The sequence below is a fragment of the Phalacrocorax carbo genome, chromosome 8 (assembly GCF_963921805.1).
Source record: "Phalacrocorax carbo chromosome 8, bPhaCar2.1, whole genome shotgun sequence".
Classification (NCBI taxonomy): Eukaryota; Metazoa; Chordata; class Aves; order Suliformes; family Phalacrocoracidae; genus Phalacrocorax; species Phalacrocorax carbo.
In genome coordinates, this window is record NC_087520.1 from 17,463,418 (window position 1) to 17,490,222 (window position 26,805).

At 39.5% G+C, this 26,805-nt stretch overlaps 1 protein-coding gene across 1 annotated transcript; it reads left to right on the forward strand.

The window, feature by feature from the left end:
* Positions 1-25,845, forward strand: PANK3 (pantothenate kinase 3). Its single transcript, XM_064458936.1, has 7 exons — positions 1-724; positions 10,120-10,472; positions 12,298-12,551; positions 13,205-13,381; positions 14,978-15,101; positions 18,006-18,131; positions 19,392-25,845. The coding sequence occupies exons 1-7, from the start codon at positions 697-699 to the stop codon at positions 19,440-19,442; spliced, it is 1,113 nt and encodes a 370-aa protein (XP_064315006.1). The 5' UTR covers positions 1-696; the 3' UTR covers positions 19,443-25,845.
* Positions 25,846-26,805: the final 960 nt, after the last annotated feature.

Genomic DNA, 26,805 nt, shown 5'->3' on the forward strand with positions numbered 1-26,805 from the left:
AGCAGCAGCAGCAGCAGCAGCAGCGGGAGCGGCGGGGCGGGCACGCGGGAGCCGGGCGCCGCCTCGCCCCCATTGTGTGGCGCGGCCGCGGCTCCCCGGTGCCGGCCGCCATCTTGTGCCGGAGGGGGTCCGCGCCGGGACCCCGTGTCCGTCTCGGCAGGGGCCCCGGGGCCGCCCTCCTGCCGAGAGGAGCCGCGGTGGGCAGCCCCTGCGCGCCGGCCGCGCCCCAGCGGGGCCTCCCCCGCGCCTTCGTCCCCGGAGGCCCATCTCCCCGGCCGCTGCCGTTGCCTCGAGGCGGCGGGAAGAGCTGCCCTCCGCGTCGAGGCGAGCCGCGGCGGCCGCGGGACTGATGCTCGGCCTCTGGCGGCGGGAGGCATCCGCCGCGCCCGGCTGGGCCTGAGGGCCCCTGCGCGCCGCCGGCCGCCCCGTCTCTCCGCCTCAGCCCGGAAGCCGATGCCGCCGCTGGACCAGCACCTGCCCGGGCCCCGGGCGTAGCGGTGGGCGCTGCCAGCGGCGCTCCCGAGGAGGCGGGTGCCCGCCGCCCACCGGCCGCGGATCAGGAGACCGAGGGCCAGCCCCCCGGAGCCGCCGCCGCCGCTGCCCGCCCCATCAGGCGAGGGGCAGGAGGCCCAGCCCGAGCGCGGCGCCGCGCCCCGCCCGCCCCTGCCGGCAGGCGCACCGGGCCGCCGCCGCGCCATGAAGATCAAGGATGCCAAGAAGCCGTGTAAGGCCGCGGGCTGCCGCTGGGCGCCCCGTCGGGGTCGGGGCCGGGAGCGGCCCGGGGAGCCGTCGGGGCTGGGTGGGGTGCGGCGGCCCAGGGAGCCGGTGGGGCGGGGGAGCCGCCGGCCCAGGCGCTGCTCGCTCCTGCGCCTCCTGTGGAAGTGGGGGTTCGGAGTTCGGGTCACCTTCGGTGGTGGCGTTGGAAGGGCTTCTGTCTGAATAGAGAGTAATATTGTCGGTGTTTGGAGGATGGGTGCTGGTTTTAGTGAAGATGGCAGCGAACCAGTGTATTGAACACGTGTGCAGGCTGCTGCAGTTGCTACAGTTTTGTTTTTTAAGGACTGATCATCTTTTGATTTTTTTTTTCTTAGAATATTAGTTAATAATTGGCCACGAGTCTTTCATTATAGTATACTGAATGCTCCCCTCTAGTCAGCACAGCTGCAATAATACATCTTTCTGTTTATTATTTTGGATTACTGTATGGTTTTTTGGAGGGCACAAACATGGGTCAGGCTCAAGTGAATGCAAACAAAATGTCTAAGACTACTGGCACTTTTTTGCAGGAAGAGGGATTTGGGTTGGGTAGAGTTAGTCTACATACAAGCAGTGTTTTCCCAGTATAACAGATATACAGCTGTACAAGTCAACACACCTCTCAAACTTCCACAGGTGTACCTTAGCTGAAAGGGATGCAGGTATTACTCCGCTAAGTTAGGCTATTTTTAATTAGTCATCATACTTAAAGGCTTATTTTCAGGGTGAGTTACTGTATGGAAAAAATGGCTAGCCCTAAAGAGCTAGGCCTATGCTTATCCTCAGTCACATGACATGCCTGCCTAATGAAGAGTATACAGCTAAGTGTATTGAAAGTTTATATTTTAAATATATTGTTTGGGCATCCCAGCAAGAAGAAAATCACCAACCATATTTGATGCAAGTAGCTCTAGAAATAGCTGTAAACATGAAATCGAGTTTGGCTGTGAAAATACTTTATTCCTTATGGTGCGTTAAGGAAACCCTAAATATGTATCTTGTAGCACACAGCCATCATCTCTTATTAGTGCCAGTGTGTGGAAATTGCTGAATTGACTGTAATCATGTTTATGAATAATACAGTTCAGACAGCATTTTTTTCCCCGGTATAATACTTAAGGAGTGATACCAAGACTCTGAAGCAGTAATTGGCTGTAAGATGTTGTAGTGGTTTGGTAATGTAAAATGGTGGGAGTATGGCTGCTTCTACTACAGAAACCTGATTTTGGGAGTGTCTGCTGGGCCTCAAGGACTCTGATCTGTCGTGGTGGATTTCAACCTCATGTTTAAATAACAATGCCAAATGTTACCAAAAAGTTTCAACTGCTTAAATATGCTAAATTTGTAGTTGCACTCTTCCAGTTCTTGAACCTGAACTTCGATGTTGGTTTTACGATGGGAATCAGAAACAATTGGAACTGTGCAAAAAGTGGAGGGGAAGAATACAGTGTCAAACTACCTTGTTCATTTCATCTTGACTCTTTCACATATTTTGAAGCCAGTGGCTTTTTTAAAGGTCATAGCACTTGGTTTCTTAGGGTAATGAACTTTAGACTCATTCTGCAGATCTCTGCTTGTGGTCAGCCACACTGACTGAAGTGGGAGAGCCCCTGAATGTTTGAAGAGGAGCAGATCCACAAAAGACTGAAGATGAAAACCAATGGACTTTTCCAGGGACTTTGGTGCCCAAATACTGCTGTCCATTTGGCTTATATGCTCAAATTGACCTGAAATCTGAGTTGGGCTCAAAATACCACTTTTAGACTGTCTAGTTACAAATTATTTGGCTAAGACAGTTGTAGATGCTTTTCAATACAATTGCTGAATGGGTATACATTCCTTAGGTGAAGTGAGTATTTAATCATCTGTGTTGCAGCCAAATTTGATGCAGGGGAGAAATGGTTAATTGTTACTTAACAAGAGGTCATTAGTCTGTTCTAAGAGCCTGCAGAGTGGAACTGAGAAGATTGCTTTAGCCTACCTGTACTTCTGTCTGGGATGTTTAGCATCATGGAAGAAAGTGTGATTGCACTAAGTGCCACGTCTGTCATAAGAGTGGTGAGGATGAAAGGGACACATCTAGAAAGTTCAGAATTTCTGGTGGGGATACACTGCCTAGACATGCTTCTGCAGTCATCCCTTTCAAATCTTTTCACCCACCTAGTGCTGATGCTACTTCGTTGTTGTAAGAACAGCGCAAAATGCAGCTGAATTTATGGAACGTGGCTTCTAAGATTGACTGTCTTGAAAGAGTCTAGCAAAGGGTTATTTAAATTTCTTCTGCAGGTGATGGGAGGTGACAGGTATTTTAAAGGAGGATAACAGAAATTCAAATTAGGGAAGCCTTATATGAAGTGGTTAGTGTAGCAGTGGAAGCTGGAGAGGTTGTGGAGTCTCCATCCTTGAAGGATTCTTCAAAAACTTCAGAGGTCTTCAAGTCTTGGCTGGACAAAGTTGCAGCTGACCTCATCTAGCGCTGGCAATTTTCCTGCTAATGTGACTGAGAGGTTGGGCTAGATGACCTCTGGAGGACCCTTCCAACCAGCAGTTGTGCAATAGCTCTTGTGAGGAATGGCTATAGGGAAGAATGGCTGGCTCTCCTAAGAGAAACTTCTAAAGGTTTTTTGGGGGTGGAGGTGATAAATGTGAGAGCAGAGAGTCTTGCAGAATGGCTCCTGTGTGAGATCTGCCTAAAGGGAAGAAAGCAGCCACTCATTCAGAGAGGACTCTTCTTGTTGGCAGGGGAGAGGAGGAAAGTGGCAGTGTGCTGTGCTCTTCAGGGGAGGTGGAGTGCTTCACCTTGGCTCTGAAGTGTAACAGACTGCTGAAGGAAAGGCAAAGGCTTTTAACATTTAGTACGCAGCGTATGTTACTTTTTACAGTTTTTCTTTTGTTAAAAACAGTTTGAGAACAAATGCCTACATTTCCCTTTAGGTGAATTGAGACACATTAATGTATGAAAGTACATAGGAGAGACTTGCAGAATGATGTATCAACGTAAAGAAAAGATGAAGCTTATTTTCTCCGATGTGGTTTTATGGACACATGTAGTCACTGTGGACACAGTGATCCCATGCAGGATTTGTGTAGTAAAATGGATGAAAAATCCATTTAGGTTGCTGGAGAATCTTTATTTAAATTGATTTTTCTGTTCATAGAACTTGCTGCTTATCTTGTGGTATCCTAGCATTTTCTTATTAGTCCTTGAAAGCTGATTGTTAGCCCATAGCTGGTGTTACAGGCTCTCATTTCACTGCAGTTGAAAAAAGCATTTCTAATGATGTGTTAATACTGCCAGGCACAGTTTATACTGTGTTTGCATCTGTGTTAGATTACACATCTGTAAGTGTTAGATTATGCCTCTGCATGCTGTATCTCACTAATAAAAACACCTATCCCCAAAGAGATGCTGCTGATATGTCAACAAAATTAACAGAATGAGCAAGGAGGGACAAGATGAAAGCAGTGATACTTTGTCTTGTGTTAGCTATACATGGTATCCTCTTCTAGATGTGATAAACCTGATGAAGAGCAGTTACAGTAATTGCCGATTGCCACCTGTTCTCCCACTGGTGAACGTGGCCTCTCTGTAGTGTGATTAGAGGTGGCTGAGTGGGAAAGTGTGGTGAGTTTACAGAGTTTGATGGAGAAGCTTTCCCATGTGGGAAATGGGATGATGTGACAGTGTATGTCTGGTACATTTAATCTGAATGTTGATTCTGTCCAGCCCAAATCTATTTTGAGCTGAACCTGAGATATTTGAACCAAAAACCTGTTAGAAAACTAGTTAAGCAGAGAAACTCTCCCATGTCTCAGGAGCTAAGTACACTTGATGTGCAGTTTTGCTCTATAGAGGCTCATAGGCACACATCTGTGTAACATGGGTACAGCAAAGGCTCTTTGCTGCCTAGCCATCAGGGTAATCCCACTTGACTTAGCAGTTCAACAGCCTTTGTGTTTTCTCTTAACTTGTCCCATTGGACACATGAGCTACCTTAGACTGCTAGCTGGTTTCGGTGTTAGAGTTTACCATTAATTCTGCTTTGTGCAGATGTTTTAGGGAAATACTAGAAGTGTAAGAAAGTGTGCATGTACATAGAGGAAAATGCATTTGGAGAAACTGCAAGATACATTGAGTTTAAGTTTCTATGTTTATAAACACTAAGTGTGTAATAGTTCAGTATAACTTTATAAGGTTGACTTCTTTGTGTTGTCAGTAATCAGGTAAGAATGGGGTCAAGGTTAGTTTTGTTATCAAAGGCTGTATGCTGAGCTGAATTAAAAGATAAGTTTTGTGCATCAGAACTGGTGATGCTGTGTATTTTCATAAAGAACTATTGCAGTGCTGACAGAAGTAAACTTAAGTTTTCATGTGATTTTATGATAATTTTCCTTTCTTGTCTTTCAAGCCAATACAGAATCACGAACTGCAGCACACTTTGGCAGTTGTTCCCCAAGCCACGTTTGTACTTGAAGTGCAACAATCTTAAGTTCTAATAATATGTAAACTTTCTTACAAAGATGACATAAAATCTGGTAGCCTGTTCTCTGACACTGACAGATGCAATTTTTTTTTTATGGTGCAAAAATCCCCACTTAAATTAGGAGGTAGCTACTCTTCTTTGAAGGTTAGTTCTTGTTAGTTTAATGCAGGATTGACCCAGACTGTTATTTTATCTTACAGTGAGAAGGAAACATTTTAAAGGTGTTTGTGTGTTTCAAATGTATCATTACTTTCATAGGAAAGAGTTTACCAGTAATCTGTTTCCCAGTCTTTAAAAGCGAAATACAAATACAGCATTAAACTGAAGCATCTTATGCTTGACTGAATGAAGGGGAAGTAGCTAAGTTTTTGAGCGTGTACTTCCTGCAGTTTTGGATCTAAAAATGGGTCTACAAAGACAAAATATTAGTATGTAGTCTGGGTGGAGAACTTTGACGGTCCTCTGTTCCACTGAAGCAGAACCCATAGAAAAGGAAAACAACCTTTGTGCTTGTATTGGTGTGAGAAAGACTTTATATGCCAAAAGGAAATAATTACAGTAAAAAGACCTTGTATGATAAGATATAAGTAACCTTAAGATTTCTGCCAGAAATTATGTATGCCAAGAACTTGAGAAGTGCAAACATAAGAGAATGAGGCCTCCCTGTGTAGCTCTGAAGAATAACTTAAGAGAACAACCAGCAGCCATGAGCTTGGGTTTTCTTACTAGGCAGAACTGCTACGTCATTACTTGACCACAGCACCTTGTGACTGCAGTCTTCCCATACAGCAAGCGCTTTTCTACACTGCAGGAAGTAGAACACTCTGTTGCTTTATAGCAAAGGTTTCTGGTTGCTGTGTCTGTGTAGGGACCACAGCGGCTCCTGGCAGAGCTGGGAAATGAAAGAAAAATCTGGATTTGGAATTAGGGAGGTTGTTTGTTGTGATACTCCTCTTGCTGTCCTGTTGGAGATGGTTCATTTTGGTGTGAAGTATCACATTAAACCATATGGGTTTTGAATTTCCAGTTTGTGTTATACTTTGCATATTTGTCTCTTCGCAGATAGTAAAAATATGTATTTTATATATTCTTAAAAAGAGCCTGGCTTGACTTCCTAAAATCAGAATGCATCTTTTTGAAGTAGTTTTAAGGCAATTGGGCTTGTTGAGTAAAAGGCTCTATTCCCGCTTCTCACTTTTCAAATCGCACCTGACCTCTGCTGAGAGGAGCTGAACTTTGAAAAGACAGGGCACCGGATTTGTTCTGTGAATAGCGGTTAAATTCTCAGCAAGGAATATTTCTGAGCTGTACATCACTTTTTGTAGAGTCTTCCTAGGAATAAGAACAGTTGCAAAGAGGAAGAGCTGAGGAAAAAATTTTAATGACCAAATCCCCAGAAGCAGCCCAGTTTTAATTCAGGTGCATTGACTCTCCATATGAATTGAAGCTGCGGAATGATGGTTGCAGTTGCACAAGTCGTCAAACCTGATATCTGCAGAGCTATAAGCTTGGAATGAAGGCTGTGCAATTGGTATTGGTCTCATCCAGGCACGTTTCTTTAATTATGACTGTGTAAGGATCAAGCTGATGTCTGAGGATTTTTTTTTCAGAAGATTGTGCTGCCGTCATTCTGCTCCTAAATCTTTCACTCAGAAGCGTGACCCACAGATATCAGTGTAAAAATACTTTTAATAGAATAATTTATATATCCTCAGCCTGAAGTACGTGCCATGTTATTTTTGTTTTTGGAACAAGACAGCTTTCAAATACAAGGCTGCCTCAGAATTAATTTTTTCATGGATTTGAGAGACTATACCAGCTTAGATGCTGGCATATATGCTGCGGATACAGTATGAGTGAAAACTCTCATGCTTTGAACATGCCTCAAAGAGTAGCAACATCACCTTAAGAGCGCTCATATATATGGTGTAAAGTAACGGACAGGTTCCTTGTATGTGTGGCATGATGTAAAATTAATGTCATCTTCAGTCATTGCCATGATTAGCCTGGCTGCCCTGTGGAGGGGAAGTTGTATAGGAAACTCAAGCATGCTCTCCACAGTATGTTTTCTGAGTAGTCCTTCATCCTGAATCTTTCTGTGGCCTTACTTTAACCTTACAAATGAAATCACCTTTTCAGTAATTGGAGGAGGAACTGGTGTTTTCTCCATTCCCTCTGTATCTAGATAGGATGGGTTCTGAGCCAAGATCCAGTCAAAGCAAACTGATCTGAAGGCTGAGGCAACAGAAAGAGTTCACAAGGCTTCTGTGTTGTGTCCACATACAATTACATTCAAACTCTGTAGAATCAGTGTATTTCTAATCTTTAAATGTAGCTCAAGCATGGATAATTCTTCTATCTTTGCAGTCCTAAAATCATAGCTATGGTTCAACTGGTTGTGTGCTTGCCATATACATGTATGTGTATCCCCTTCTGTGTTTGGAAAACAAAATGGCTTTAATTTTCCTGGCTAGAACTGTATATAAATGGAGTGGGTTATATGCACAAGAATCATTGTAATGTCGTCTTCTGGGTTGCTGGTATAAGGAGTAAGTTAACAGTGCGTGGGCCCAGTTGCTTGTCAGAACTCCTCCACCTTGCAAATGAAGCTTGAGCTATGTACTCACCAGCCAAATATTGACAAATTTTGTATAGGAAGATGTGAAACGTCTCAAGGTTTGTCACAGAGGTGAAAACTGACCTATTTCTTCAGTCCTGAAATCTTTAAAATTGCTGTTAAGATCACTCAGTTGACCCAGAAAATTGATACTATACAGCATGATCCCATTTTTCAGCATATGTTCGCATTTGAATTATGAATAAACTTCCTTACAGTTCAACTGTTATTTTACTTGCTATACAAGTTTCATAAACTTTCAGATTGAGACACGTGTCTAATGCTATATTTGCAAAAGCCTTCTGGATCATTTAACGTGGGATGCAGTGGATCTTCTGACAAACAGGCGTGACTTGCACCAAATCTTCCTTAAGCTCATTGCTTGAACTTTCAGCTGTTTCCCCCTCTTTCTTGTTGTGGAAGACTAGATCCTAGTTATTCAGGAGGCTCACTGAGCAGGAAGAATCCCAAGTATTTTAGGTAGTACTTGGCTTGCTATGTCCTAGTTAAATTCTGAATGTGTTGGATTGACTCCTACAGACACTTTCTGCTCTGCTGGGTGAATCAACTTCCCTCCTTCGGTTTTGGTCTTGTGATGTTGTTTACAGCCAAGAGACTGAAACTGAGTGAGATTGTTTAATCAATCATTGTGGTCAAACAGTAAGATGACAAGTTTTCCTGTGTCCAGAGTCACAGTGCAGAGAAGTTGGGTATGCAGTTGTAAGGTCAATTCATATATGACTTTATGCTTAGCCTTATGCTTAGATCTCAGCTTTATAGAACAGATATAAGTTTTAAAGAACCTCTTTATTCCCACTGGGAGCTAGATTTGACTCACAGAATTTACACTTATATTTAAATTTTTGTTTTTCAAGGTGAATGAGGTTACTGACTCGATCTTTTTGTTAATATCTGACAATATTATCCAGACATCCATTCCTGAAAGTTGAGGCAACTTCTAAGATTCTTTTCTTTTTAACTTTTGCACTCATGTTATAAATGAACTGGCATGCAGCCATCCTTGACTAAATACATTAAAATATTTTGGTAGGCCGTTCTTCGCAAGGATATATCCTCACTGGTAATGTAAATCCAATGTAATTACGTCTTGCTCATGCTGAACATGTTAATATCTTTCCATTTTTGTTCCTGAGATTCATGCTTCTATAATATATGAATTGCAACTGAAGAATTAACTTGGAACTCTACATAATATTAAAAAAAAAACAAACCACAACACAAAAAACCAACCTAGTGATGTTGTCAATTAGGAAATAAAAATACAAACTTCCCAGTTGGATGTTCAAGTTCTGTCTTAAATCTCCAGTTAAGTTTTAAACACTGTTTCTGGGAGATGACAGTAGGGAAACTCTCAGATGAAGATAATGTCTTTGCTGTAGGGTTGCTGACTATCTGTTTTACCATGCATGGTTAGGAAGATTTGTTGATACAGGTGTACTTCAAATCATGGTCCTAGATGACATAAACCATAGAAATCCCTGTTAGGAATTGCAGTCATCCCACAAAAGTGACAGAGACAAAATACTTATATTTTAGTGTTATTTTCTAGTATAGAAATTCCTTCTTCCTATCTAAAATAAAATTAAAAAATTGGAACCTAGATTCAGTAATTTTGCATGTATTTCTTAATAGTAATTTTTGTTAGCCCTTTAACTTCAAGGGATTTATGAAAATCTTCAGCTCTGTAAACTGGGCATCTTAACTGTGCCAGTTTTTAAAATACATGCAAATAAATTAATCCTTCCCTCTCAAATGAAACATGTTATGTGAGCAAAAGATAACTGTTAGAGGAGGAATACTTGTCCTGCTGCTGCTGTCAGCTGTAATGTGTATCCTGCTTTCTCAGGAGAGTGCATTGCAGTCTTTGTGCTAAACTATGTCAAAACTGTTGTTTGAGGAGGGAAGGTTATTTTAATACTTTGTTCTCAAAAAAAAAAAGTGGTTGAATTTTGTTTGAGTTGGTATGAAAGATATGGTATGGTTTGGAGAGTTTTTAGCTGGGCTTTCTGAGCATGTGTGACAGCATTTAAATGTGTAAATGGAGTTGCTCTTTTTTTTTAATTTTTACCTCTGGCTAGAGGGATATTTAAGATAATGTAATGGAAATGAGCACAAATTCTTTGTTCCTGTGAGGATTTTTGCCTTACCTGTTGAAAAGTATAGTGTCGGTTTACTCTTAAGTTACACGTATTGCTTTTGCTCTTTAACAAAGCTAATAGATCAATTCTTTTGTCTTCACAGCTTTTCCATGGTTTGGTATGGACATTGGGGGAACTTTGGTGAAACTTGCATATTTTGAACCTATTGATATCACTGCAGAAGAGGAGCAGGAGGAAGTTGAAAGCTTGAAGAGCATCCGGAAATATCTGACTTCCAATGTAGCCTATGGGTCCACTGGCATTCGAGATGTCCACCTTGAGCTGAAAGACTTAACGATTTTTGCTCGAAGAGGAAACTTGCACTTTATTCGATTCCCAACTCACGATTTGCCTACTTTTATCCAAATGGGAAGAAATAAAAACTTTTCAACACTGCATACGGTGCTCTGTGCCACCGGCGGTGGCGCTTACAAATTTGAAGAAGACTTTCGCACAGTAGGTAGCCTGTCTTCCTCATACTGAAGCTGACGCTAAAAGCATTGCTGATGATGGGTTAAAATAAGCAGTATTTTGAAAAACTGTGGCATGCTCAAAGATTATTAATCACTTTCAGTCTTAAGTATGATAATCTAGAAATATGCTTTGTGACATCATAATAAACATGAAGATCTAATGCTAACAGCTAATTAGAAACTTCCATTAATGCAGTGAAGTGCAGGACACCTTTGTGGAAGTCAAATTGTGTAATCCGTGTTCTGTCTGATGGGAATTGTGTTTAAACTGCTGAGGTGCTTGAGTCACTTCGGATTTTCTTTCCTAAGCAGTCTTTGATGATAGGTTTTCAATGTTTGTGGAGGGGATTATCCTTGTTAACTTATTCCAGTGCATTGTTTAGAGATCTGTGACAAAATGTGTATCTCAAAGGCAGTCTTTTTTCAGCTCCAGAGCTGTTTGGGATTTTCTTGAGGTATTTTGACTCTTACCTTGATGATCAAAATTGATCGTTTATTTAGTTGAAGTTTCTATGCAAATTTAGTAGTTACTAAGAATCTTATCACAGTGTCCAGTGTGCACATGTCCTAGTTTTAAAGTGGCTACAGACCTCTTGCCCTTCTAGAGACAAGAAGACTTCTCAGTAGCACAGAACATCCGGTTTCAAATAATCTGCTTGTATATCCGTTTCTGTGCCAGTCGTGTGTTGAGCTGATACAACTGTTTGTGGGGTAGGGTCACAATATGTACAGCAGAACTAATTTATTATCTGAAACCCCACAGAAATATTTTATGTTGGAACAGCTCCCTGATCTGCTGAATGGTGAAGCTTCACAGTTATGCCATGGCAAGAAGAGCTGAAGGGACCTGGGGGAAGAGGAGGGGACTGGCAGTGCTGTGATCTGTTTCCGATGTCAGTCAGCAGTGTGCAGTCAGGTCTGATTGTGCAACTTTGTAATCTACCAGCAGACTGCTTTTTTAAATGTGAGCTCCCCTGATTCAGGGATCGACTTTATGGGTGTTTTTAATTTGATTAGCTGCCTCATTGGACACTCTAACTGTTGGAACTCTCTGCTGTGGTGAGGGAGAGAATGTGATCACTCTTTTTGTGAAAGCCCAGAGTTAAATTGCATTAGGTATGGTGTGAAATTACAGCCTTCCTGGAATCCACAGCACCTGTTAATTGTCTTTCAGCTTTATGAGAACAGCAGCTTAAATGCCATGTGCAAAACTGAGGAAGAACTGTAATGAGCCTAAAGTTCTGTAGGATTTCTGATCTGTGGTTTTCTTGTGATCCTTCGAGTATTAATGAAGTTGCGAGGATAGTTGTTACAATGCCACTGAGGTTTTTATTTTAGTTTTTATTTGCTGACATCTTAGAAATGACTGTTTGACTTGTAAGTTGGAGAAGGAAACCCACAAACCTTGAAAAAATGTGCAGATGTGTGAGTGTCACCAAGATGACACTAGCATATTTGGCAACTTTTTTTGATTGATTAAAAATGTTGCTAATTTTTCAATGGACTAATGTCTGAGTATCTCAGAAGTTATCTTTGGGCTTACCAAAGCAGATATTTATACTGCCTATCTGTTTTTGATTCAAGTCTGACGTCTAGATTTATAGTCAGAATAATCTGCTAATGAATGTATTCAGAATTTAGCTCTTCGTTGGCTTTATAGTGGGATTGCAGTTCCTGAATTAGTTGCCTGAGATAGCTTCTCAAAGTTAGCAGTACAAATATACCCACAAATTTTGTAGCATGATTAAGCAACTTTAGAACACACTGACACTTTCTTTTTTTGTTGTGTTTTTTTTTTTTAAACACAGATTGGAAACCTCCAGCTGCACAAACTGGATGAGCTTGACTGCCTTGTCAAAGGCTTATTGTATATTGACTCTGTCAGCTTCAATGGCCAGGCAGAGTGCTATTATTTTGAAAATGCCTCCGATCCTGAGAGATGCCAAAAGATGCCTTTTAACCTGGATGATCCCTACCCGTTGCTGGTTGTTAACATTGGTTCAGGAGTCAGTATTTTATCAGTCCATTCTAAAGACAACTATAAAAGAGTAACTGGAACAAGGTAACTTAAAAACCTAAGGTGGGCTTGTTGTTCTATGGAACAATGAGCCTTCTGGTTGGAAGGTGGTTCCTTTCCCTGACACCCCCCACCTATCCCTTCCCTCATGTTGTAGTATGGGGAAGTATTTTATCTTTAATTTACAGCTGCATTCATTGAAGCCCATTCCCATAATTCTGTTATTGAGGACATTCAGCTAGTATCTTAGCAATTGATGAGTGCTAGAAGTGCTCAACAGTGAGAGTTTTGTCTTAAGTTTTGATAATGTGTCCCGTGAACCTGTTTCTCCTGCTCCATAAGAGTAAATACGTCCACACATGTTTTACAGTAAATGATCAAGGATCAGTCAGTTGTATGATGTGGGTATTTAGGCATTTTGTCTCTGATTGTTTTCCAGCTTATATTTTGAGAGTTTATAACTATTTTGAGAGTATATAACTACTTATAACTATAGCACTTACTGTATGGTTAGCTTCTTGTGACTTACATGAATGTTGAATCGATTGACATCTGTTTGTGTAGTGAACGTTGAGCAAGAAAGCAGACAGCTTGATACGTAAGTTGGAGGGCTTCATTTGTTCATTTTGTTAGTCAAATGTAAGAATCTTTGATGTGAGGAAATAGTTTTCCAAACAACTAGTTTTCTTTCTTCTTAGTCTAGGTGGAGGGACCTTTCTTGGTTTATGCAGTTTGTTGACAGGCTGTGAAAGCTTTGAGGAAGCTCTGGAAATGGCATCCAAAGGAGACAGCACACATGCTGACAAACTGGTTCGAGATATTTATGGAGGAGACTATGAAAGATTTGGCTTGCCAGGATGGGCTGTAGCATCCAGGTAAGCAAGAGAACTTTTTGTTGTTTCTTTTGCTGGTTCCTTTGCTGGTTTGGGGCTTCAAAACAAGAATTAAACTATTGACACAGAAAACTGCTTTTTGCAAACTTTCATTGTAGTCAAGTTACATTTTTATCCTAAAAGTATATATACTCAGTTTCCCTGAAGGTTTAAACCATGTGCAACTGCAGCTGCCCACTGCAGTATTGAAAAAAACCTCATGTGTTGTGCTGTATCCAGCTTTATGTGAATCTGAGAGAATGTGAGGTGATCACAGGAGTGGTAAGAGCAAAGTGCAGAGGGAAAACAAAGCCAGTTACTTTTTGACTTCCTAGAATCTTTTAGTAGGGCTGTTGTCCAGAGAGAAGGTGCGTGAAAGATGGCGTTTGTGTTGCTCTTACAGCAGTCTCTCCACTTTTTTTGAAAAGACATTGCTTTTTTTGATACATGGTTGTCAGTACAGGCATCTGGCATAATGTTTTACCTACTTTTCTCAGTTATGAAGGCTGTTGGACAGACATTCATCCTCATAGTGCAAACTATTTTATTGCCAATGACAGGATTTTTGTCATAACTTCAAGTTTTATTTCCATTGGGAAAGATCATTGGTGATGTTACAGCTTCTCTACCCATAAAGAACATAAGAAGAATAAACTTTGGGAGTGAAACTAATATGTACATAAGATTAAGTTCATTAAATCTTTGCTGTTATTCAGTAGTAAGAGGTGACTTAATTCTTATCCCTCTCCAGCCAGCTGAGGCCAAACCTCTTGAGAGAGCATATCCTAAGAGGTTTTAATATGCGCAGACTTTACACTTTTAGTCAATACATCTTAACTCGCTCTGTATATAGGTGGTACTTGTTCTTGTTTACTTTTTAAGTCCCTTAGGATCTTTAATGAATGAGTTTTAGAATAATCAGGATTCTGGCTCTCTGAACTGCCTTAGATATGACAGAGTCCCTAGTGGTAAAATATCATGCATAGCTGTGGATTATTGTCCTGTTTTTTCTTACAATTTGTAAGAAATTATCTACTGTCTATTGTAATGGAAATGCACTTCTAATCTAGAACTCTTCATCTATACAACCTAAATTGCAGCCTGTCAGCTGTTTGTTTTCTGTTTCAGAGGATTGTGTTCCATCATGAAATCATTCAAGTCATCTCTGGTTTACTTCTACTTTGAGACTAGAGGATTGGATAGATACTGTGAGTGAGGAGGCAAGCATGAGGAGTTTGAGGATTCACCAGTCAGACTTAAGCATTGACTTAATTTAGAGTGACTAGATTTGCAGAGTAGTCTTGCCTAAGAATAAGACTACTTTTTGCTGTAGATGCTTCTTCATGGAAGTTAATCTAAACAAAAATATTTTGTTGGAGGTCATTATTGTAAAAAGATTGACTCTTTCCTGTGAAGGAATAAATACACATGTTGTAGTGGCAGTTGTCTAATTGCTGTGTTTAATACAGATTTGAAAAGGGAGCTCCTTAAGAACAAACATGAGACTTAAGTTCTGTTATAGCATAAAAATGACAGTATGAAATTACTTCAAATGCACATGAATTGTTCTGTATTTAATGGAAACTTTTCCTGTTCTAGTTTTGGGAATATGATCTACAAAGAGAAGAGAGAGTCTGTTAGTAAAGAAGATCTTGCAAGAGCCATATTGGTCACCATCACCAATAACATTGGGTCTATCGCCCGGATGTGTGCAGTAAATGAGGTAAAAACATTTGACAAGGAAATGATCTATCTATAGGTCTATTATTTGGTTTCAGATTAAATGACTGCTAAAATGATGTATCATTTTAAACCTTTTAGTATGTTCTCAAATGAAATGAAGAAATGAATGTAGTGTTAAAAGAACTGGGAATTGGTTCGGAATATTTTGACTGTCTTTGGAGAAGTGGGGAAAGGATATTCTTTGCCAGTGGGGAGGGTCATCTAATGAGGAGGGCTTCAAACTAGCTTTGTTAGGGAATGGAGCCCAAAGCCTGCAGATAAGTGAGGGAGCAGGGGAGCACAGGATGTTGCGATGAAAGGACTTGAAAGTTCCCTTGTGAAAACAGGATGATTGTGGGCCCAAATTAAGTCTCTGTACACAAACACATGCAGCATGGGATACAAGAGGACCTGTAAGTCCTGGTTCTCCTGAGGGACTATACCGACCTCTATTGGAAGGGTAATATGGCAGATCACAAGCAATCCATGCTTTTCTCAGTGTGCTGGGGACAGTTTTCTGACACAAGTGCTAGGCAGACTAACTAGGCAAGCATGGTGCTGGACCTGCTGTTGATGAGTGGAGAACTGATCAGGGATTTGAGTGACAGCAGCAGAGTTAAAGATCCTAAAGAAAAAGGAGGTTGTTTCAATGGCATAAGGATCCCAGAATAGCTCATTGATCTTCCAGGATAGCATCCTCATGGCAAAAGCAGAAGGTGGGATACAGCCTGACTAGGGAGTAGCATTGCAGAAGAGAGGAGGGTGCTGGCTGATAAGCCGAACTGAACGCAAATCAGCAGTGTGCATGTGCACGGACGAAGGCTGACCTTGTACTGAGACACCTTAGCTGGACATGGCCAGTATGTCAGAGGTGGTGATACTTTTGGGCATGACCTCTTTCCCCCTCCTCCCCAACCACCACCATCACCAAAAGAGAAGCACTGGCAAACTGGAACAAGTCTAACAGGCAGGTTACCAAGACAGGGCCCTGTCGTGGAGCACCTAACATATGAGCAGACACCAAGGAATTTGGGTTAAGCCTGAAGAAGCTGAAGCCTGGAATGGTTGTTGCTATCTGGAGAGGGTTACAGGGAAGGCAGGGCCAGGTGCAGCCATGCACAGCAGGAGGGGAAACAATGAACACAACTTGTAGCAAAGAGAATTCTGATTGGTATAAGGGAAAAAAGATGCTCACAGTGGTTAAGCCCTGAAACATGGACTCAGAAAGAGACTGTGGACTCTGTCCTTGGAGAGTTTCAAAACGTGGCTTGAGCAACTTCAACATTTCAGCTGCTGAAAGACCTGCTTTGAGCAGTGCATAGGACCTGATGGCCTCCAGCAGTTTTTCAAGCTGAAATTATTCTCTGACTAAAGCTCGTAGAAAGCATTGCTTCTAGCTAAGCATTATTTTTAATTTTTAACAGTTCTTGAGACTTCAGATTATTTTGACACCTGTCTTCTTACTGGTTGATACAGAGACAGTTTCCTGCTATCTTCTGTTTCTCAAAGCTCTGCTAAACAGAACCAATCTACTTTCCATTTCAATGTGATTAGCATGGGCAGTCAAGAACCTATGGAAGACTACTGAACTTAATGCTCAGGCACCCATATCTATGCTTAAGCATAGAAGGTATGGGTGCCTGAGCACCTGGCATTTCCACATTCATTATCAACAAAATTTGGATAAAGTGAGGTTTAGTAACAGCTTTTGTAGAGAAGACTAAGGGTAACTGTATTTAGACCTCTGCTTAAAAATCTGTGGATGCAATAGTCTCAAAAATATCAACAGCCTTGTTAGCGGCAGTAGCTCTTCTTTTGCGTAGGAACCAGACTAATATTTTTCTGGTTTTAATATTGCAAGTTTTCCCTCAATTTCCTTCTCTGTCTTTCTCTCATATCTGTCTTGGAGAAGAAAGTTAATTTTGTCGTTATTAAGTTAATTTTGCCTTTTTTGCTTTATGGCAAAGCTTGATAACAAAAGAGTTAAAATGAGGGTGAAGTTGAAAGTATGTGCTAATAGTCTGAGTCTGAACCAAATGTGTGCAATTTATATATAAGGGTGGGGTAAATAAGTACAAATAAAAACTCGTGAAATGCAGATCAGCTTTATTCCCAGTTTTTTTGGTCTAGCTCCAACTATGTCACAGAACTACAAATCGTAATAAATAGTTAATAGGCATACACAAACTAGTGTCTTGAACTATGTATAAAGATAAAATGGATTTAATGATCTGAGCTTCCTGCTATAGAGCAGAATTATGTTTGAGTACCTTAACAGTGTGTTTACTTTGTCTTCACTGTGAACTAATCAAGATGGTGAAAAACAATTGCGTGTTAGTCATTTGACTACAGGTTGAATTGTCATACTAGTTTTTGTAACAACTTGGATATGAGTATTCATCTAAGATAATTAAGCACTAACACAATTAAATTTCCTTGGTTCCTGCTCTCATATCATTAAACCACTGTTTAATGTTGCTTCCACTTAATGTTGGATTTATTTCAGTGAATGGGGAAAATTAAACGATTTTCACTTTTTACATTTGACTTGATTAAAATTCACAGCTCGCTTCAAGTATTTAAGTCATCTAATGTTATGCTGAGGTACATTAAGGTCTGAAGGTGAAAGGAACATCTGTTATGTCTTACTGTCTTCGGCTTCTTTACAGTGCTGCCTTGTTGCATATGGATCAAGCAGCATTGTACAGGGCTATGAAGGCATTGAGTCTTCTCTACCAAATATAAGTTATTTTTTGTTTAATTTCACTTTTAGCTGGGCTGTTTCTTTGGCTTAATTACTGAAAATGCTCACTTAACTTGAAACAATCTGTTCTTTCCTAGCTTAATTTTTCAAAGCTGTGTTAAACAGTGAAAAGACTTAATCCTTTGCTGTTTTTCTTTTTAGAAAATAAACAGAGTTGTGTTTGTTGGGAATTTTTTACGTGTGAATACTTTGTCAATGAAGCTTCTTGCATATGCACTGGATTACTGGTCAAAAGGCCAGCTGAAGGCCTTGTTCCTAGAACATGAGGTATGCTATGGTTCATTTATCTGTATGATTGTTTTACCATAAATCAAAAATGCATGTGTTGAGTACCTCTCGTGTGATATCCTGAGACACCACATACTCAGTAAATATTGAAAATACAAGGTTTGTCATATTGTACTGCTTCTCTGGAGACAGCTCTCTATGCCAGGGAAGTACTTAAGTCACTTTGGGGCACCTCAGTTCATGCTGTAGATCTTTAAAATACTTATATTGTTCTCAGTGGAGCTTGAGCAACACCCCAAAAGTCGAGACTGCTTTTAACAAGGACTGCTTTCATACCGCCATAGATACACCTTAAAGTTGTTTTAGTGATTTTATGCTCCAAGACTAACCTGCTTTTGGGCAGCTTCTGCAGTCTAGATCAGTATGTAATGCTGAGAGAGTTGACCTGTTTTGATTAACACACAGGCAATCAGTATTAATTACAGGTGCAACAGTTGGAAGACTTGTAACTTTTGGCAATGGGCTGATAGTTTCTGTCCTGGATCTGTCAGTCTGCAAATATTACAGCATTACATCTATTCGTCTTCAGCTGATTCTCACAACTTTTTTCCTTTATTGCTTACCCTGAGACTGACAGTCTCTTTTGGTGCCAGTGTCTGCAGTAATAGCAGAATGAGCAGAATGGTTCCTTGCTAGCTCTACCCCCTTCAGATTTTTCTTGGATAAATTTTAAATTCTTGCGTTTGGTCAAGTGTAGATTCCAAACACTTCTGTATTTCATAGTTATAGGGAGGGGGGAACAACTCACTTCCCCAGAGAGGAAGAGTAATCCAACAGGAGAACATGGTTCTTGATATGCAGGTAAGTGTGCAGTAGACAAAATTATGTTGAAGCTTGGACATAATTCTTTAAGAATATGAGGTGCCATTTAAGAAATTTGACTTGTACCTTAGGAATAGTGTTTCTGTGGATACTGACGATCATTTGGCAACCACAATGTGCAGTTCCACTAGGAAAACCAAACCAAAACTGATTTCCATGGTTTAGGAGTCACTGATACATGTCTTTGAAGTCCTGCAGTGTATGGGGAGACTTGGTTGAAAGCTCCTAAAGTTAAGCCAGATAAGAAGGATTAAATGTTTGTTTCACAAAGCTTTAAAAAATTCTTATGAAATATGATATATTAAAAGTGTATGGTGTTCTTTCTGTAGCACCAGGTGCTTTGTCATTGAAGTGTGACTAGTGCAGAATTTAATACCCTACCTGAACCTGAAATATGATTTTGTTTGTTTTGAACAGGGATACTTCGGAGCTGTTGGTGCTCTTCTTGGGCTGCCAAATTTCAGTTGAGATACCAGATGTCACTACACTGAACTGTTTTCCACCTGAATGACACGTGTTTATTCCAATGGGAACTAAATCTGGGCAGGGGAGAAGAAAATAGCAGATTTCCTGTAACTCTTTAAGAAGTGATTCGCTACTGAATATTGCCATTATAAGAAGGGGGTTTTCACTCTGTTGGGCATTGAAAAGTGAACTGTTTGGGGATATCGTTTATGTTCTTTGGTACATGTAGCCAGTATTGAACTTTTAATACGCAATACATCCTCTGAAAACAAGCTTCCAGGAGAAGGAATGCCAAACTGTTAAGTGTTCAGCATGAAAATACTGCAAGTTTACTCCTGAGGCTTTAGACCCATCATTTTTTTATATAATTGATGAATGAAAAATAATTTTTCATTAGTTATACTACATTACGAGCACAATTTCCCATGTGTACTTACAGAAAACAACTCTAAAAACAGTAAGGTACTATCTACAAGATGAGGGGTCTGTAGATGATTGCTTTCCACAGTACAAATAGTAATTATTTTGTGTAATGGAAATAATATTAATTATTTAATTTTCAGTGGGAAGAATAGAAACACAAAAAATCGGCCAAAGCAGCAGACTGAGCAGTTGATGTTTTGAAGGTTTTGTGAAGATATTCACTTGCCCTTTTCATTCATTTGAAGGTGCAGCTGGTACTTTGGGAAACACCCTCTCTGTCTTTGGTTGGATTTGGAAAAGAACTTAATGATTGATGAAGGCAGGTTTTGGGGTTGGGATTTCTTTGTGGACATGACTTCCCAAATGCATTCTGAGGGTTTTTTTGTCTGTCTTATAAATTCTGACATAATGCATCACTATTTGTAAAGGTACCACAAAGCCTGAGAGCATTGAAGAAACCTTTATGAAATAGACTAAATGTGGGACCTCGTAATTCTGATGCTTTGGCTCTTTTCTGTGGAGGTTTAGAAAATTTCTGCCCCATCCTACTAATTTGAAAATGTGATTCTCCTTAATTTCAAGGAGTTGATTAGAATCTAATTAGATGTTGAAAATGAAGTTGGCTTGCTTTTCGATTTGGAAGTTTGTTTTTGAATGTTGAGGACAGCATCAGAGTTTGTATTGCAGCACCAAATGGACCAATATTTAGTGCACTTGCAATATGGAACCATTCATCAAAATGTGGCCTTGGGATAAAATCCGTACTCCGGAACTGATCTTTGGGTTTTTCTGTATACTTTTAAAATTTACAGTTGTGATTACTGTAATAAGTTTAGTCCTGAAGCCAGGGCATGAGATCTTAAACTGGTAAGAATATTATACAGTCATTAAATATATGACTTTTTGTGGACTAAAGAGCTACCCAATTTTATGATACCATTTTAATGTTAAATATTTCCTGTAAGTGCATGAGGAGCAACCAGACTAGAACACATTCATATCTTGGGTTTTAAGGTATTTTTAAAACTGATTGCGCAAGTATTCCACAGCATGGCTGTGTTGTATTCACAGACACATCCACCTAGTGTGTTAGAAATCTCTGTGTGCTATTTTTAGTCTTCTCTTTTCTTTTCTTAAAATTCAAAGCCCATTACTAACGTTATATGTTAAAGATCTGTGGTCCTTGAAGAGTACAGTAACTTAGAGTAGCCAACTCATTAAGCCCAATGCCAATTGCAAACACAGTTCCATTTATTGTTGGTTTTCCTGGTACTTATGCTACATAGCCATTATGCTTGCTTTGATGTTTCATTTCACACTTAAAACCAAACAAAAATTACACTTACAGTTCAACTGATCTAATGCTAAATCATAGCACTTCAGAAAATAAGTGAGTGTGGTTTTTATAGAATGTCTTTATAAATACTGTTTAGTCTTCCTTTTAAGTTACGATTTACTATAGAAAGTAACCTTTATTTGGTTATAAAACTTTGTAAAAAAACTTAATTTTCTGAATGTTTTGACAGCGTCCTGAAAATTTTGCAAACCAACTGCAGATTTTTTGCAAAGTGAAGTACTTTAAGACACATACTACAGCCTGATTAGAAACAGTTCCTTTAGACCATATTTATTGCTACTTCACTTGTCATTTTGTGATACTGAAAGAGAGCTGTTCTTGAAGCAGTAGTTGTTACTTGTATATTTAACCAGAAGCACATGCAGAAGATGATTACCTAATGACAATGGTTGATTTAAACCACTTGAAGTTGATATGACCTAAGATACATTTTTGAAGTAATTTGTACAGAGTTACAGAATGAAGTAATGGAGTAATTCTTGAGTAACTGTACTGTACAGAAACTACTGTGAGAATCAAAACGTATGCCCTACCTCTATTTTACTTTCCTTGAGCTTCTAAAAGCGGCTTCCTTTTGCTAGTTTTATCAGCACAATTGTTTCTTCCTTACAAGAGCAACCAGAGTTTTCAAGCCTTGCTGTAGAGCCCGGGGGTCCTGTATTTAAACCACATCTTTGGGTTTCATCTCATTTTCTCTCAACTTGGAACTTGTTACTACAGTCTCCAAAGATTGACTCTACCGTGAGTAGAAACGCTAGGCATCACAAATAGTTGCAAGATAAACCTTAAAGTCTTCTCGTCTAAGTTGTCTTCTGAATAGATTGAAAAGGTTTGTTTCTTTTATATAAATCACTGAAGTAACTTGTTTTTCCTGATCTTTTCTGGTTTTACTTTGACCCTTGCCATTTCTTTTCCTCAAAGCTAACTGGTTGAAGCAGCTTTAGAGTGAATTGATTCAATGTGATATACTACAGTAGAGAAAATTTGGGGGTTTCTCAGGGCTGCGGTTGTCTTCTGAAGTGGAACCACTTCTCTAGAGGCAAGTGGTGCGATATTTCTTCTAAAGTAAAACGTAAAGCTCATTTTGAATGTGTGATCATTTTCAACTCAAACAGCCATGTGAGTGCCTTTTCATTTTTTTCATATAATGCCAATTTTGCTGGTACCAGGACTTTATCCAGGAGGCTTCCTAAGCAGTGTTGCTTATCAGAGAAATGGCAGATGATTTTATTCGCCATGGAGATGATCCCTTCAATCTAGTGTAGCTAGAGATGCCAGGAAAACAGCATCGGGTTTCTGGCTTTCTGTCCCTGGTAGCCCTTATCTTGGGGTAATGCTTTTGCATTTCTTGGTCTCATCTCTCCAGCTTGGTCTTTGTTACACACAGCTTTATATGTCAGTATCTCCCTAAAAATCATGCACGTTTTTAGTCAGATAAATATAGCTTATTTCTGGCCAAAGAAGTTCATTTTTAGATGAACCTATTCCAAATTGGTGTGGCTATTAAACTTAACCACTTTCACTTTTCTAGTTCTACTAGGGTAACTTTAATTTGAATGGGAAAGGAACTTCTACTATCCATTTTTAATATATAGCAACCTGGAATGAACACATCCTCAGTTTTCTTTACTGAAGCTAGCAGAGGTTTAAGTTATAAAGACTTTCTAATTCTTTTAGTAAAGCCTCAAGAAATTTAACAGTTTGGAGAGAAGCAGCACTGATAACACTTTGTCTTATGGTTTGGTCCAGATTTTCAAAGGGTCTTCAGATGTCTGACCTGCCTTTTGAAGATCTTTCCTTCTCTTTGTAGTGTTCTGCAAGCAAGCACCCGTGTGATTCTACCAACACCTCCATTCATAATTTGAGAGTTACGGCATGGAAAAAATGAGTGTGCTGTCCCACTTACTCTCAGCCTGTATATTAAGAACAGAAGTTCAGTTCTGGCTTCTCATAATGGATTAAATATTCCTTCAGTAGTACTGTGAGATTCCTACTTGCATTTGAGTAGTTGGTAGTACACATGCAAGTTGATTTTACTGCCTTTTAAGAGTTGTAATACTAACTCTTTGTCTCTATCCAGTATAGGTCTTCAGAAAATACCTACTTGCAGATCAGTTGCAATAACTTCTCATTTCTAAATGTTTCAGAATTACACTGGGATTTTAACCTTTGGAAATAATCAGTGTGTCTTTTCTCTAGAGCAAGTCTGTGCTTTGTAAAGGCTAGATGGTGTCTTGTGCATTCAGTCATTAACTTAGGTTAATGCCTAAATTTATGTTCCACCTATTTTTATATATCACTCACTATTCACATTCTGGATACTAGATGGCTATAATGCTGGGGGAAGTTTAGTTGAGTTCAGAGCTGAAGGTCAGTGTGGTTCTGTTGAGTTAGTTGTGGTCAGCTTTTTATCCTCAGGCTATTTGCATACGTAACGAGATTGGTGTTTTCCTTGTGACAGGGTTTTCTACATCCTTTTTTTGGATTTATGTAGGCTTAAGAAACATGTAATATGTAACAGAGCTTTGCTTAGATTAAAAGGTGAACAAAAATCTGTGGGTCAGATAGGAAGTATTTGACCAAGACCTGTAGGTCACAGTGCAGAGCTAGGAACATGCTTGATACATACAGTTACTGTTTTGGTTGTATTTTTCCATTTCCTGCTAATGCACAGTTAGAGGCAGCAGACTTAACAATCACTGTAGATAAAATGGGTGAATTAAGTCCTCCAACATGACCATGGGAGATTTAAAAAAAAAAAAAGCTTTATCAGAGTATAGAGAGATAATTCCCTGCTTATGTTCTTTAAGTTTTGCTGGTATATTCCAAAGTACATTGCCAGTATTGTAATCTGTAATAAAATTACTAATACTTTAACTTTAAAAGAAGTCTGCAAAGAAGCCTGTTTTATTAGTTTTGTTTACTTCACACCTGTGAAACATACTAAGTATTCTTAAAACCACACTTCCTGAGAGCATCTCAAAAGATGCTGTAATATACTTGTAACTATTAATGTGCTAATGGAATATGTTTGAGCAGTCTAGGTTTGCATAACCGAGTGCCAAATCCTGCTCACTTTAGTTACTTGAGTAGATGATTCTCTTAAATGGGGACTGTTTTAAACTAATAAGCAGGATTTGGCCTCGGTCTTCTGCCTGGGGAACACAGTAATGCTACTTTGCATAATCCTGCTGGTGCTAAATCATTTGTGGAAAATAAAGATTCTAAATAGAAATTGTAAATAAAATATTTACGGCCTGGTCCTTTTGACAGACTTAAAAGTTATAATTTGCAAATATTTTTTTGCCTTAATTCAAGTTTCCTTTTTTTCTTGTTTAGAGTATGAGGACTGTTTTTGTTAATGTGACAAGTTATTGGCAGGTTTGGCTTCTGGTGCTGCTTTCTGTAAGGCCCTGCCCTTAGCATTCCCATTGTGCATTACAATACGGATTACTTTTCATTGCTGGATTTCAGTGTTATCCTTCATCTTGTTTTGTCATTGTAGCTGTTTAAACAAACAGTATTAAGTAGAACACGACTGGCATTTGCTCTCTGCTAAAACTGCAAGAAAATCTGTCATTACTGTGAGGATTTGGGGAAGTTGTTGAAAATGCAAAAATACACATTGAAGATAACTTTAAAAGTTAAATGTAGTAATTAGTCTTGCCTATAAAATAAACTGGAATATGGTGTTTCCGTTGCTAATCTTCACTATAAATTGCTAGTATTTCATAATTCTAGCATCAATTTAAGAACACTGTAAATACAAGCTTTGGGAGGACGTATATTAGTTTCAGATTGTGGATTTCAAAAGAAGTATAAGACTAGTGAATTAGTGTTTTGAGAAGTATTAAATTATGACATCTAGAACCTGAAAATTAGCGTGTTGATGTTACAGAGATAGGATATAGAGGGCTTTTGATAACCTGCACTTTTTTACATTTCTTGAGTTGTGGCATTTTAACAAACGAGCATTTAATTTTCCATCTACTGTCTCACCCTATGCAGGCCTTCTAATCACCAACTGCTGTCTTCACATATTTGTTTTAGTTAGCACAACGGACAGGCAAATTTATAAATTGTAAACCCCTATAGGATGGAAGTTCTCCGAAGAGCCATTTGGTTAAGTTGCCTTATTCTATTACACTGCACTCATGGTATGTCTCCACTTCCTTGTTTACTGTTCAGACACTGAAGATGTGATGTTAAAATGTGATACAAATTCTCATAAATTACTGATCAATACCTTTGTGTCACCTGTTAATATAGGTCTTGTAAATGATACCTTTATGCCATCTGTAATACAGCTCTTGTAAATTGTTTAAATTATTTTTCTTTTTAGAGATTCTCGTTACTGAATGTACAGATTAGATCCCTTCAGTATGTCACTGAGTAATTTGATTGGGGCCCAAATATGGCCAATGCTGTAATTCATCCCATCAAAACTGTAAATAATTCTTTCCTGCTTGTTTGCATGAATGAAGTTTGGATTTCGTTTACTTTATCATAAGCCAACTCCTCTGTGATGGGCCTACTTGTTATTTTCCTGGTTTTACTACCATTTGTTCTGTATGAATGTTGAAACAGTACTTTGTCTTTTCCTAATAAATAATTTGAGATTGTTCATTGTTTGCCTACGTTTGTAGGTTTTGTAGGAGGGAGTTCTGGGTGTGGTTTTCTCCCTCAGCATCATAAATTGCTGTGCTACTTAGTACTGGGGGTTGTTGCATAACACTTTATACTAAGGAAACATGACTGGTATCATTTTCACGCTCTTTTCTTCCTCTCCTTTAATAAAAGCCTATACTTCACTGTTCTTAAATCCAGATCCTTTTTTAAAAAATTTGATTACCTAAAAAATGTTAGTTTTACAGTCTTGAAGTAGAAAGCATGCCATGAAGCTACTGTAAGCTTTTGCCTTTACAAATTAACTTGAGAGCGCATGCTGATTCATGCGCAGGGGTGACTCAGTGATATTTTCATGTTGAATAAAATACCTCATGTATAAACTGTTACATGTAAACTGCAGTTACTCCTCTTGGAATTGTTCTTGCCTCATGATTTGGAGAAGCCAATTACATTGTCCTGAAGTTGTTCTGACTGGATGCCTAATGGGCAAGAAGTTCTTACAAAGTCTGGGCCATGACAGTACGCTGGCAATACATCTTGTGACAAGCTTGCTGTGTCAGAGGCTATTCTTCAGGGTTCACTGTACAAATACTTAAGCCATCCAAACTACAAATCTTTTGCTTTAAACTGCCAAAAAAGAAACCCTGAAAATTCCAGTCTGCGTTGTATCTCTACTGAGGAGGAGCTCTGCACCACAGTGATTCTTTTTTACCGAGGGGAAATGAGCTTGGAAGAAACACAAGTTGCTTTACAAGTTTATAGGGTGTCAATTTGTTTGGTTTGCCATTTGTTTTATGCAGAAATATTTCTTCTTTGAGTGAACTGTAGTGGTCTTCTGTGGAAGCTGGTTTGCTTTTCAGCTGGGGTTCTTAACTGCTTCCTGGTGCAGCCTTTGGGTAAGCTGTGTGAGCTTTATTTAGTTGCGTTATCTGTGGATCTGATCTTTAAAAAATGGTT